Genomic DNA, 15,562 nt, shown 5'->3' with positions numbered 1-15,562 from the left:
GACATGTCAGAAGGAGCTGATTGTGCTCCCGCGTTTCGTTCTATATCCACTTAACCCAGATACATTCTAGTCAGTGATGTACCCTTCTATATAATCTAATACACATTTGTACCTTTATATGCAGTATGCCTGACTTTATTTACCTTCCTAATTATAAAAGTTAAGTGGTGAAGCTGAATGGGAAACTAATGATATTTGTGGATCTAAAAAAGCAGTATGGTCAACACTGGCTGACTGGTGGAAACGTCGCCAGTGCTTTTTTTTCTAATTCTTGGTATTTTGTGGGTCTTGACACGGCAATACCTCGGGTACTTATTATGTATTTTAGATGTGTGTATATATATATATATATATATATATATATATATATATATATATATATATATATGTATATATAAGTAGAGAGATGGACATAACCCTGATAACAAAGATGACATGACCAGTGGACCGTGGAAAACACGCCTTTTTTCACGTGAAAGCCACGGCTTTTTGCACAAACGCGCCACGTGGTATGGTGGGCAAGATTTGCATGAGGTATCCACGTGCAAAATACACGTGTTTTACACAAGATCTTTGGTACGAGTTGTTCATGTGATATTGGACTAAAAACCCACGTAAAATCCATGTGTTTTCCTAGGGATATCCACATAATTTCCCGCGTCTTCAGGGTCTGGCTTTTCAATTTTCTCCCGAACGGTAACGATGCAACCGACCTGAGGAAATTCAGTGTGGAGAAAATGACAATCGAATTCCAAAATTTTAACTGAGAAAACTTTTTTTTTTTTTTTTTTTTTTTTTTGACAAAATGACATGTACAGACATTAAACTGGAATGCCAATGAACACCATTTATGTTCAAACACCATCAACCACAATCAGTAGATTCAGCTCATAAAGACCTAGTTCAGAACAAAAACTGCCCTTGAAACTTTGTCGAGACCTTAAAAACAACCAAACCCCAACAGCATTAAGGTAGGTAAAAATTAATTTTGGTTTTAATTTAATACCTACATCAAAGGTGAAATTTATCCCCCATGCTCCATTTAATTATTTGATTTAACATGAAAAAAGCGTAATTACCTTCTATCACGTGCACAAAAGGCGACGACATGCACGAAACTGCTTTATACCACACTACGTACACTATATGTGTACATTCAATACACGCTCGCGCACACACACTGTGTCCGCACACACAGCGGCAAAGACAGTTCAAAATCTGGCATCAGTCATGATATTATACAAAACGTATATGATCTGCTTGATCTCTGCATGTTAACTAACCTTTACAGCTGAATTTTCCTGGGTAGAGTAAATATATCACGACAAAATCGATGAAAAATGGTTTGGAAGAGAAGACGACGGAACTCGAAGCTTTCAAAATGGTGGTTAACACAATTTGGCGCGAATAATTTGGTTCCAGATCCGACCGCCAGCGTTAGAAGGGTTCGGAAGTACTCGACTACACTCGGGCGGCCACTTTACGCGGTCGACGATCATTATTCAGAATATCATGCAAGCTTTTTTGGAAGAATGTGCGGTGGATGCAAGTTTGGTTTTCGCACCAAAGGCAAAAAAGTCTATCAAGAAAACATTTTTTTTTTTTTTTGCTTTTGTTTTTGGATTTATTTTTCAGTCAGCAAGTATTATGTGTAGGGGGACTCCCCGCCGCCAAGGTTACTATGTGGTCTTGCAAAAAGACTTGATATAGCCGCTGTCTCAAGTCTGAGTCTTTGGAACATTATTTGTCGCTAAGAAAAATAAGGAAAATATCTACTAGTTTACTTGTTCGCGGATGTGCGAATTCCATCTTCTGAATTATATATCTACACACACACACACACACATATATATATATACATACACACGCGCGCGCGCAGCGTGTGTGTGTGTGTGTGTGTGTGTGTGTGTGTGTGTGTGTGTGTGTGTGTGTGTATGTTGTTTGTGTGTGTGTGTGTGTGTGTGTGTGTGTGTGTGTGTGTGTGTGTGTGTGTGTGAGTGTGTGTGTGTGTGAGTGTGTGTGTGTGTGTGTGTGTGTGTGTGTGTGTGTGTGTGTGTGTGTGTGTGTGTGTGTGTGTGTGTGTGTGTGTGTGTGTGTGTGTGTGTGTGTGATGTGTGGTGTGTGATGTGTGAGTGTGTGAGTGTGTGAGTGTGTGAGGAGTGAGTAGGTGAGTGAGTGAGTAGGTGAGTGAGTGAGTAGGTGGTGGTGGTAGGTGAGGAGTGGTAGGTGGTGTGTGAGTGGTGGTGTGTGTTGATTGTTGAATATTGACTCTGTTGTAATGTATTCTGCAGTGTATGATATTAATAATGCTGTGGGGTGTGATTTTTTCAATATTTCAATTAGGAGGGAGTGGAGGAGGTGAGGGAGTGGAGGGAGGGAGGGTGGGTGAGATGAGATGAGATGAGAGGAGAGAGATGAGAGAGGAGTGAGGAGAAGAGAGATGTGTGAGGAGATGAGAGATTAGAGATGAGGGAGGAGGAGGAGGAGGAGAAGGGAGGAGGAAGGAGAGAGCGAGGAGAGGAGAAGAGAGAGAGAGCGAGGAGAGCGAGCGAGGGAGAGAGAGAGAGACGAGAGAGAGAGAGATGAGAGTACGGAGAGAGAGAGAGAGAGAGGAGAGGGAGGGAGGGAGGGAGGGAGGGAGAGAGAGGAAAAGAGAGAATGAGAGAGAAGAGAGAAAGAGAGAGAGGGAGGGAGGGAGGGAGGGAGAGAGAGAGGGAGAGAGAGAGGGAGACAGAGGGAGAGAGAGGGAGAGAGAGAGAGGAGAGGAGAGAGGGGAGAGGAGAGAGAGAGAGAGAGAGAGAGAGAGAGAGAGAGAGAGAGAGAGAGAGAGATCTATGATTGGAAATCTATGTTTACAATGTATACATAAGACTTGGTTTTACAAGAAATCGAACAAAAGGGTATAGAGTGAGACAAGTTTACCACATAACTTCAACAAAAAAAAAAGAAAATAAATAAACAAATAAATAAATAAATAAAATAAAAATCCCTGCCTACCCACCTCCAGAGGGATTCTGTTATCTGAATCATATATATATATATATATATATATATATATATATATATATATATATATATATATATATATACATATATATATATATATATGTGAAAGTATCTCTGCTAATAAATACACCAAAGTAATTGCAAAAATTTAAAATACAGAACGAGACATGCTCCATTTAATTTAATTTTTGTTAAAAAGTGGATTTTCACAGAGGTTCCTTTGTCTACAAAATTGGGGGTATGCCATCATGGGACAGCTTCTTCTATGCAAAAGCTAACCAATAATGCATAACTTTAAAAATCAATATAAAAAGACTGTCTACAAACTAAATCAGTACAGATGGTTCCTCTAACGTAAACTGGGAATTCAATTATCTATAAAAGTAACAAGAAGCAAACACCTTTACGCATTTTTGATAATCTCCATTGGGGTAGTTCCTCTCATCGGACTTGAAAATCATCTTAACCCATGAGATAAACAAAAAAACATATTTTATACGTGGTAGCTTTTACAGTTAGATAACTTTAATTGCCACGTTATTGTTTGTTTGTAAAAAAAAAAAAAAAAAAAAAAAAAAAAAAAAAAAAAAAAAAAAAAAAATATATATATATATATATATATATATATATATATACATAATAATAATAATAATAATAATAATAATAATAATAATATCTACTCATCCTTGAGCATGTTCCCTCCAGTTATGATTCCCACTTAAGTTTTTCCATACCATGAAGAACCGCTACTTAAAGGTGAAGATTTACAATTTGCTTTCAATGATAGTTTTTTTTTTTTTTTTTTTTTTTTTTTTTTTTTTTTTTTTTTTTTGACACTTTCAATAGAGAAGCTCTCATAATATATATCATCATCATCAGCCTGGGTCAGTCCACTGCAGGACGTAGGCCTATCCCAATCTTTTCCAACTTTGTCTGGTCTTGTGTTTTTTGTTTCCAGTCTCGCCCCCCAAATTTCGTATTTCGTCACGCCATCTTGTCATTGGTCTGTTCCTTGGTCTCTTTATATTATCAATAACTCAGTCTGTTACATTCTTTGTTCATCTGTTATCCTGTCTCCGATGTATATGACCTGCCCATTGCCATTTTTTCTTTTTGAGGCTCGCAAGTATATCTTCTATTTTTGTCTGTTCCCTGATCCACGTCATCCTCATCCTATCTCTTGGGCTAATTTCCAGCATCAGTCTCTCCATCCCACTCTGGGCATTTATTAGTTTCCTCTCCAGTAATTTGGTTGTAGTCCATGTTTCTGATCCATAGGTCATAACTCAGTCTGTTACATTCTTTGTTCATCTGTTATCCTGTCTCCGATGTATATGACCTGCCCATTGCCATTTTTTCTTTTTGAGGCTCGCAAGTATATCTTCTATTTTTGTCTGTTCCCTGATCCACGTCATCCTCATCCTATCTCTTGGGCTAATTTCCAGCATCAGTCTCTCCATCCCACTCTGGGCATTTATTAGTTTCCTCTCCAGTAATTTGGTTGTAGTCCATGTTTCTGATCCATAGGTCATAACTGGTAGGACACACTGGTTTAAGACTTCTTTTTAAACATAATGGCAAAGAACCTCTTAGTATGCTATCGTGTCTGCCAAAGGCGCTCCAGCCTAGACTGATGTGTCGCTTAGTTTCCTCTTCACTAGATGTGTTTGTCTGTACGAGTTGTCTTAGGTATATATACTTGTCCACTACCTCTAGCGCTTCGCCTTGTACTTGTATCTGTTCGAACTGAACTCTACTATTGAACATGATCTTAGTCTTTTTCTTGTTCATCCGAAGTCCGATTTTCAGACTTTCTCTATTCAGATCATTTATTAGTTGCTGCATTTCATTTGCAGATTCACTGAAGAGAACAATATCATCTGCAAATCTTAGATTGTTTAGATATTCATCTCCTATCTTGATACCCTTTCCATTCCACTCTAGTTTTTTAAATATTTCCTCAAGACAAGCTGTAAACAGTTTTGGTGAGATGGTATCGCCCTGTCTAACACCTTTTAATATATATATATATATATATATATATATATATATATATATATATATATATATATATATATATATATTTTATACTGTTTGATATGAGACCCTTACCAAACAGGTGGCTAGCAACAGCTAATTCACTTCTTTCTGTATAAATTTCTTCATATTTGAATTTCATGGAAACTTGACAATTATAACTACAACTCCAGTTACTTGTAGTTAAAACTCAAACTACTGCATTTAAGAAATTTGGTTGTAAATAGTCATTTTGTTAGTGCAGAGTAATGCCATACCTTCAACAGTAACTTGCTAAAAGTGAAAATAATGTGGATGTTTGAGATAATGACTAATCCGTTTGACTAATGACTAATTGTTTACAGGTTTCATATGATTCTAGATAAATAATATATATATATATATATATTTTTTAATCTCCATTTCTATTTTTTTATTATTATTAAACATATTTCTGTCTGAAAAATAAGTTTCTACATTGCCGTATCTTCACTGATCTGAAATAGAGATGGAATAAAAAAAAAAAAAAAAAAAATATGTTTAAAAGAAAGACAATGTATATTTCCTTGGAAAATATTATTTGTAGTTATGTTGTACACGTAGTTGATTATTACCAACATCATTGTGCTTTGTCTTTAATAATAATAATAAAAGAAAATACAGTATTCAGGTGAACATCCTAATTTAATGAAATGGAAGAAACATCTTGTTACACACACACAGTGATATTCATTCCTTAATGTGCTGCATTTCATTGCACAGATAACAGAACGGTCTTCATAATTCATTTAAGAAAATAATAGATATGGGCCATGTATCACAAGCCATATTCATTCAAATGATGAGAGAAAATGAAACCCTTTTTTTTTTTTACAAATTATATTTTCTGTAAAACTGTGTTTCACAAAAGATATTTTATACATGTACAGTACACTTTTGCAAGAGGAACCAAATATCTCCTTGAGAATGATCTTTTCTTTTAAGTTCATGTAAAAAAATAGATGTCAAAAAAATATTCCTGTGAAAGCCAATTAATGGCAGGGTGAAATGAATGATAATACCATGAGGAAAGATGAAGAGATGTGAGGGGGAGGGGGTGGGGGAAGAGGAGGAAAGGTGGAGAGGGAGGAGGAGGGGAGGAAAAATGCCACAGAGGAAGAAAAGGAGAAAGAGCAGTTCTCTGAAAGTTACTGTTCTTTATGGGGAGGGGGTGGGGGGGAAGAGGAGGAGGGGGAGGAGGAAGAGGAGGAGGAGGAGGAAGAGGAGGAGGAGGAGGAGGAGGAGGAGGAGGAGGAGGAGGAGGAGGAGGAGAAGAGAGAGGAGGAGGAGAAGAGAGAGGAGGAGGAGAAGAGAGAGGAGGAGGAGGAGGAGGAGGAGGAGGAGGAGGAGGAGGAGGATGAGGAGGATGAGGAGGATGAGGAGGATGAGGATGAGGATGAGGATGAGGATGAGGATGAGGAGAAGGAGGAGGAGGAGGAGGAGGAGGAGGAGGAGGAGGAGGAGGAGGAGGAGGAGGAGGAGGAGGAGGAGGAGGAGGAGGAGGAGGAGGAGGAGGAGGAGGAGGAGGAGGAGCAAGAAGAAGAAGAAGAAAAAGAGGAGAAAGAGGAGGAGGAGGAAAAAATTGCCACATAGGAAGAAAAGAAGAAAGAACAGATCTCTGAACGTTAAGAAAAAGTATACTACTGTTCTTTAGATATCACATAATCTGAACTGCATTGCATCTTCTTCAGGTCATTCTTAACTTGAGATAACAAACTGCTGCTACAATCTTAAACTACAAAATTATATACATTCATAAGGCAAAGTCAACATATAGGCCACAAAATCATCACTGGGAAAAATGTACATCCCTGTTTTAATGCATGGCAGTGGCACTCATAAACAATTTACCTAATGGTTGTGGGGATGGCACTTAAGTACATGTCAAGCTAACTGTGAGTTTAGTTTAACCATTGTTTTTCCATATATATGTGCTTAGTCAACAAGGAGTCAATTACTAGTACTACCTATTTCACCTGTTTACCTTTTTCTTTGATTTTTGTAAAGATTGGCTTTCTTTTTCATTGCTAATCATGATGTCACCAACATCAATATCAATAGTATAAAAAAGAATTCCCCAAAATACAAGGAAAGGGAAAATCAGCTGAGGACATAAAGGTTTACTAACTGTGGCTGAACACTATGTGCAAATAAAATTCACAAAAGAAAATGATAGTAGACACTGCAATTACCCAGCACCATTGGTGTAATGGCATTAGAAAAAAAAAAAAAAAAAACATTTCCGTGAAAAGTCACAGAAAGGTCACATAGGTCTACTACACGACTCCTTGTTGGCTCTGCATTTGTAGAGCCATCTACATGTAAATACATTTAACAGATCATTACTATTGAGAGTATTACTCATTCCCAGAAGCATTAGGTAAAATATAACAAGATTATGTAGTGTTGCTTCATTTATGGAAATGAAAAAAATAGTTCTGAGCATTAAGAGTCTTTGTTCATCATTTACACATCATTTAAGAAGTACATATTGCTTTCTCTGCTTTCACAAGAGAAATCTTATTTCGCTGAAATGGTTAATGCTCCTTAGAAACTTAATGCAGTCTCCAAATAATTTGTATTTTTTACAAATATTCTTCCATACCTCTTATCTTGCTCATTTACTTGTATTCTACTTTCATGTACAAAATAACAAGATTAAAGGGATGTTCTATGAACAGATCATGATATTCAATATTGGTAAATGGGCCATCATACTAGAGATTTCTTCCTTATATTTTAAGCTATTACCTCAGCTGGTAGAAGGCATTTATACACTGTTCCTGTGTGAACAGTGGAAGGAAATAAAATACAGCAAAAAGCCATTCGTCTAGATTGAGATATAGAAAGAAAAAGTAGTCATGCAAAAAGGGAAACCTATTTATAGTGTAGCACTGAAATAAATAACTTAGTATTAAACAAAAAAGAAATATGCATAAAATATCTGTACATCGACCAAAAAAAATCCAGTATTGGTAAAGGCCAGTCCCTTCACAGTTACAACCAGGTGATTCTGTGTGCCATAAAACATCAAGCAAATGTGCTCTGTTGTCAGGATAATCTGTGTAACCTGATGAAAACAGGCTAGGTCAGCACACTCTTTCAAAGTAAACTGTAGTGCTACTAGAGACATACCAGCTTTCACTGGCAAGACTTCAATTACTTTGGTGATCACTCAGTCTTCTACATCTGTTGATCATTCTTGGACAATGCATCTTGCTCTTTACCCTGAAGAACAATTAAGTCATTGCTATACTCATGTATAACTGCAGCCCTCTAAGAACATGTTTTACAACTCTTGTCACATTCATGTGTGTGTTACACAGAGCAAAATCTGTCAAAAATTATTTTACATGCTAATTTTACCACTTATAACATTTTCGATTCCATCCTATGTGCATACATAGCTCTCAACTTTCCTGTCTCTTAGAAGTTTAAAATTAACCTTTTGTGTCAAGTGGTTAGGCCCAGATCTGACTAGATTTGCAAAGTTACAATAACTTTAACATTGAAGATTCAGAGGATGCCAAATATGGAATTCTTGTGACAACCCAGAGCTGTTGTTAAGGCCAAAACTAAACTCCTAGAGTCACCTTTACACAGAACTCCAAAGCTATATGATTTTCTTTGTTTCAAAGAAAAAATAAAGAAAATACCAACAGGATATGACACCAACTAGAATCAACTCTGCACTTTGGAAATTTTTGCAACCACGGAGAGACAAAGCATCAAAATTTGATGTACAGTATCAACAAAATGTACAAAATCTGAAGCCAAAAAATAAGAAAACTATTCTGCTGATAAAGTAATAAGTTAATTAACTTACATAATACAAAGATAAATACTCCCTTCATTTAATTAAAATGTATCATAAATGCCTAATGACTCCATTTGTAATGAATGTGGAAGTATATATCACAGCACATAGATCAACTGCAAGTTCTTGTTAGTGTAGTAAGGTTCATGGTATGAAGACACTCAACAAAGATTAATAAACAATTTATACAAGCTATTTGACCTTACAGCACCACTAATTGTTTATAAAAAGCTACTTTGTAATTAGAACCATGTGGTGGAAAGAGCTTAATTCTCCTGACAACGTGATCATAAAATGGTATTCAGATTCCTACTTTAGTATTGAAGAAATTGCAATACTGAAGAATACTGAGAAGAGAAAAGATTTTGCAACATATGAAGACAGAGTAGGAGCTTCTTCATTTCTATATAGAATACATGGTGAACAATGGAACTGCACACCACTTGTAGGGAGACTTCTCTTATTTAGCTGTAAGTAGTTTTACCAAAATTAATTACATAACTAAAAAAGTTTACAGATTTTTTTTTTTTTTTTTTTTTTTTTTTGTGGTGAGACTGAATGGTTAGAATCTAACAAGAAACTTTCTAGATCTAAAAGCATATAAATATCAGTCACTTAAATGCCTCCACATGGAATGAATTTCAGAAAGAAAATTTTGTTCTCATCACTGTCCTCTACACTGCTTTTATTTAAGAATCTTTCTACTGTCATAACAATTCTTTGGCAGTTTTAAAAAAATCTGTGTCCTCATAAAGGGTTGTGCCCATGATGGCATGCACTCTTACCAAATAAGGTTTCCTTTACAAGTTTGGAAGGTTAGTGGCAAGCACATTGTATAGATGTCATCACATGTGGAAACCATGGGTAAAATATTTAGATGCCCATACATAGTCTTCTATGTGGACACAAAAGTGCATTTCATAATGGTTACAGCCCAATGCCTGAGAAATGAGGATTCAGTAACACCGTAGAAGTGATACACTCACCAACCATGGTTTAAGTTATCAATATATCTGTCAATATGCAGTACTTTTGTTGATAAGAATAACTCCTATTTCTTAGATGAATTACCACTGTTTCTTTAATGAAGTATATTCTTGCAACATTTCAGAAACTTGATTACATTCAACAGCATAAATAAAGTTGGCCATTAAATCAATCAATATCATTTTTTTCTTTCTTTCTTTTCTTTTTTTAACCCAATGATCACGCTCAGAAATCTCTGAGCATGATAAACTCCGGTGATTTCTGGCAACGGCCAGACACTGGGTGCAGGAGTCCGCTACACCAAGTGAACCTTCCTGCTCCATGTGTTCTGGCACGTCACCACGCATACTGCCATACCCCTACAGACTAAGTGATATGTTATGACACTATTACACGTGACCTGTCTGGAAAGTTATAATTTGACCCAAAGTTGGGTCAAATTATAAGCCTTTAAGCCTTACTTGGCAGCTTTTAGTCTTTCTTAAAGCTTAAAATGATAATGTCAATAGATTTAACAATATCAAAGAAAGAAAATAACTTGAATAAAAACATATAATCAAACAAACTGTCACAGATTCTATTACACTAGAATATGCATGTTTCATGAAGAAAAAACAGAACACCTTTTGGTAGAAAAGAAAATTACAAAGATGAAATGTACTAACTTTCTTGCACACATGATCATAAACTGAAATTCACTATTTATGTTCATAACTTTCACTTGAGCCTAATATTTTTTCAGAACACATTTTCCATTCACTAGACCATTCTCTCACAATGTAATCTTCATCTATTTCTTTAGCTGAAGGTCCTTCAATGGAAATATATGCCATGGCCGTCACTAGGGTTCTTGTAAACTTATTAGTTAATGTTCCATATGCCAATGCAACATCAAACATACTAAGCTCTACTTTAGCAGATATGAATGGCAAAACTTTCACTTTCAAATAAACCTCATGAAGTTTAGGGTAATCACCCCACAAATCTGGCTTTGCCCCAAATGCTTCAAGTAATTCAACAACAGTACAACTTTTCTTTTTCCCTAGTAATGTTCTTACTGCATGCATATCTTGTAACAATTCACAGCTTTTTCCCGTAAATTCCTTCATAAATCTCTCAAATACTTTTTCCAATATAAAAGTTGTAACCTGTTGTAATCTCTTTGTAAAAAAAATCACAGTTTCTTCTTTTTGTGAATGCAAACTTAGAAGTGCATATGACAAAAATATGTCCAGAATGCTCAAAATTGTTACATATTCAGCCTCCTGACCTTCTATACACTTCAACATACATGCAACAATTTTTCTCAATTCTGTAATTTCCATAATGGAATCATGACTGTGCTCTTTTATGGAAAATATTGCATGTAACCTAGGAAATATTGCCTCTGCAATCTTGAAGGCAACCATATGTGTTAGATCCAATGTGCTAAATTCCAGAGCTTCTAAACTACCTGTCTCTTCATATATTGTATAAGCAATTTCTTTCAGCTTTAAACTATTTTTTGAAAAAAAATTAAGAATATTTGCACTTTTTATGCAATTATGACTGTAAGGTTTCTCTAGTTGTAACACTTCCTCTGTTTCAGGAAAATTGACAAACTTAAATTGTGATGCTTTACATAACTTTGTAAATGCTTCAAGATAATGAAACAGATCTTTAAAAATACTCTTGCCTTCTAACCAGGACAAAAACTTTTTCAGTGAAGGTAAACGAGCTGGCAAGGCAAGTCTGTCCAGCAATCCTAGGGTTTTCATATGGGGGATGTCTGCATAAAATGACATTTTCTGAAGATCTACATTTTTGCACTCCAAATACTGCTTTACAGTTAATTCCTTTTTTTGTGGATGTCTATTGAGACAAAGTAAATGTTCTTCACTCTCTCCACTTTGGTTAATCCATCTGATAATAGCAAGACTATTCCTTTCAAAAGCAAGTACACTAAAATATGGTGACCTTTCAAGAGCCTTCAGTTGTCTATTTTGCAAGCAAGTTGCTATGTGCTTCACCATATATGAAACTATACATTCTTTTTCAGGAGACCTTTGAGGCCCTGGAAATACACCTCCTTCTATATTTGTTATCCTTTCTGTTAATTCTTCCAGTCCTGAAACTTCCTTCAAAGTACCTTTTACCAATGAATAAACAATCCTTAACAATTTTTGTATCTGCAGTTTCTTCATCACGAACTCCTTATGCTTCCGAGATTCATCATGGCAACGCAATATTTTAGCTGTCTGATACACTTTACTTGGCTTAGATAATACAAACACTTCAAACTGAGCAGGGTCCATGCTTCCCCATTTACAATTCTCGCAGATAAATGTCTGCTTTTCAGAGCAATAGGTCACCCATGGAAACACCTTTTGCCAGTTTTTAATACATCCTGATAATTCTGGCATAACAGGCCTTTTTTTCACTGGAGGATCTTCTACTTCATTACAAAAATGTTTTAAATTATTTTCTATTTCATTTACTACATTTTTCCTTCTTTTTGGGTGACGTGCTTGAGATTTACTTTTTGAATTAACAGTTGTTTGGCTAGAGTCATGACATCTTTTTAAATTTACATTTTTTTTCTCTTGTCGCTTTCCTGTATTTATGTCCTTTATCATTTCATTTTCTCTATTATCCTCTTCTGAGCACATTTCATCCATTTTGCTTGCAGCAATGGATACCACTTCTGTAATCACTGGTAACTGACTATCCTGTGTCTGAGAAAAGATAACACTGTTGCTACTGATCTCATCTGCAATATGATTACTATCTTTAGTTTGACATCCTTCTCTGCCTTTATCTGAATAATTCTGTATTTTGGTAACACTGTCAGTATTGATAGCACAATTTGGAGTGATATCCTCTGATATGTGGTTTTCAGTTGGTTTACCATTCTGACTAACATCTTGTACAAATGACGCAGACTGCCTTCCAAGCTCTGTATTTGATACTCTTAGCATGTCTTTACCTTTCTGACTAGCAACTGATTTAACTGTGTCATTTAAAACTACATTGGTGTTTGTTGTGGGTGGGCACACATGCTTACATTTTATAGGTAAAGTCTTTTCTTCTTTAGAAGGAACACTGCTAGAATTTTTCTTTTTAGTGAGATGGGTTTGAGAGTCACTCTTTGTACTGTATGTGTTAGTCTGTTTACATGGTATGTCTCCTTGTCTGTTCTCATCAATCTCTAAAAGTGTCTCTGAAGAGGCATTTACAGTTTCTTGTACTTCATGTACTTCTGGTACTAAACTTGCAGGGACAATAACATTATTTGCATTGGCTGCAGATTCAACAGCTGGAACTGATGTCACGTCTTCCTTCCAATTAGTTTCTTTTCCCAACCAGGTGTCAAGGTCTACATTACCTTGAAGCAGGTCCTCTAATAGTTCTGAAAAATAGAATGTTTAGATATTTCTAGAGTTGTAACATATTTATATCTCCAATTTAACCCACCCATGATGGTAGCTCCTGGCACATGGTTGCATGTAGAGGTAGTAGCTCAAGGGAAAAATTGGAAGTGTGGGAAACCTAATTCTTCCCTGCCCTCTGCACTCTTAAAAGAGGCATAAATGACTGTATCAGCTAAAAAGGGGCTTTATGCTTATTTTAAAGGGTCTATTTCTCCTCCATGACCAAAGCAGGTCAAACAAGTTAACAAATGACTAGTATGCAGAATTTAGACCATGATATGACTGGACATCACCAGTGAGAGGGATGATCTAGCTGTAACTTAATAAAAGGTTAACCATTGCAAGAAGGTGAATTTATGAGATCCTTCACTTTAGTCCCTTACCAAATATACTTCATTTCTTCAGTCTTATGATAATTATGAAGCAAATGGACAAAAAAAAAAAAAACATTATTATCTACCTGGTTTTCGCATGCACAAGAAAGAACATGCTTTCATTCTTCTGTTTATCTTGCTCTTCTTCTGCTTTTCAACCTTTCTCTGAACTGGGTTGAGTATCACAAGCCGATCTCGTATTCTACCTGTAAAATACAGACAGGATAGTGGACTCGTTACAGGTGAAGAACATTTTATCAAATCTACAGCACAATCAGAAATGCATTTGCTTTACAGTATGTTCAACTAATTTGTGACATGCTGAGTTTGTAAGCTCCACCATAAAGCTTATAATTTAAAAATATCTGATGTTTGAGAAATAGACATGTTATAAGCAATTTTGCTATAGGAAAGTAGCCTCATTACTAATCTATCAAGGAGTTATGTTACTCTATACTCTATCTAAAACTTTCACAGGACTTGGGAACAAAGTTGGCTAAATTGAAGACAACTCAATTCCTGTGAATTTTAAGCCATCAAATGGCAACTCACTCCTGCATTTTGCTGATTTGTCTTATATTTTCTTTGAAATAAAGCACATTCTTTATTATATTGAATTAAATATATTTTTGAATGAAAATGCTTTGTTCATCAAGTGTTAACCCTTTGCCAACGGGCATGGCATGTACGTACATGCCATGCCCACTGTGAGTTTACTTGTTTAATTGTTTTTACACATAGATGGCTACACATGTACTACGTCACCAATGAGCCAGTTACGAGTACTGCCTGTCTCGCCAGTTCATCCTTTTCGTTGATTTACGAACATGCCCACTGTGAGTTTACTTGTTTAATTGTTTTTACACATAGATGGCTACACTTGTACTACGTCACCAATGAGCCAGTTACGAGTACTGCCTGACTCGCCCATTCATCCTTTTCGTTGATTTACGAAAATATTTTACGTTATCTTATTTTGCTGTTACTAATGTTTATAACATTATATTAATTCTAATGTTTACAATAAAAATAACAACATCAATATTCATAGCACTAGTAAACAATTCGTTTTTCCCGACAATACAAGGAAAGGTGAAATCAGGTAAGGGCACAAGATCTACTAATTGACTCCTTTGTAGCTAAGCACTAGCAGAGCCATCTATGTGCAGAGACATTTCATAAAAATATAAAAAATGAGCACAGCATTTTCCCCATTTTTTATTAATTTTCCCCGTCGGCATTGGGTTAATTATGTCACTAAATTGATTATTTTTAATTCATGACACAAAACAAAATGAAACAAAAACATTTTCACTCACCCAAGGAATGACATTTATTTAAACAAGTAAACAAATATACTGTCTGACATACTCCACATAGTTCTGTATATTTCTTGCCTCTTCCTTCTCCTCCTCCTCCACTTCCAAAAGTAAAGGTCTTCTCTAAGCAACTAATACACCAAAATCAAGATTTAATTCCTAAAATGAAATGCGACTTGTGAGATGGACTTGGGCGGGTCAATGAAAGGGGTCTTAGCTTGCTGGTTTATTGCTGAAGATAGATATGAGACAACTCAAGAGACCCCTGTGTCCCCGGGTTGAGGATGACCTGGTGGAGCTGAACCCTGTGTGGCTTGGTCTGTCTGTCATGCAATTTTATTCTGAATAATTACCTTACAATCAAAACAACTCTAAAAAAAAGCGTATCTAAAGTCACAATTGGTTCTAAAATCTGATTCAGCTAATGTGGCTACATCCAGTAACACCTTGCAAGGCCACTAGAAGATTTACTGTCATATTACAGAACCAGTCCAAGTTACCATTTACTTGAACTTTGTCTGCTAAAGAAGATAAGTAATAACAAATGGCAAAGAAACATGAAAACAAATTCCAGTTTGAACCTCCAAAGAGTGA

The 15,562-nt window shown here is 35.9% G+C and overlaps 2 protein-coding genes across 2 annotated transcripts in view; one reads left to right on the top strand and one right to left on the bottom strand.

Annotated features, from left to right (window-relative positions):
* Positions 1-61, top strand: part of LOC119583947 (dickkopf-related protein 3-like) — an 807-nt gene extending 746 nt beyond the window's left edge. Inside the window, exon 2 of the mRNA XM_037932656.1 lies at positions 1-61. This exon is cut by the window's left edge and continues 448 nt beyond it. Coding sequence (XP_037788584.1) covers positions 1-2 — 2 coding nt within the window. The 3' untranslated portion in view covers positions 3-61.
* A 7,718-nt stretch (positions 62-7,779) lies between these two features.
* Positions 7,780-13,855, bottom strand: LOC119583825 (the record flags this gene model as incomplete). Its single annotated transcript, XM_037932541.1, is given in 2 exon segments — positions 7,780-13,253; positions 13,736-13,855. Coding segments are annotated over 2 exon segments (2,810 nt in total), but the record flags the coding sequence as incomplete, so codon positions are not given.
* Between the last annotated feature and the right edge of the window lie 1,707 nt (positions 13,856-15,562).

Source organism: Penaeus monodon, chromosome 17 (assembly GCF_015228065.2).
Source record: "Penaeus monodon isolate SGIC_2016 chromosome 17, NSTDA_Pmon_1, whole genome shotgun sequence".
NCBI lineage: Eukaryota > Metazoa > Arthropoda > Malacostraca > Decapoda > Penaeidae > Penaeus > Penaeus monodon.
This window is presented reverse-complemented; position numbering and strand designations above follow the sequence as displayed.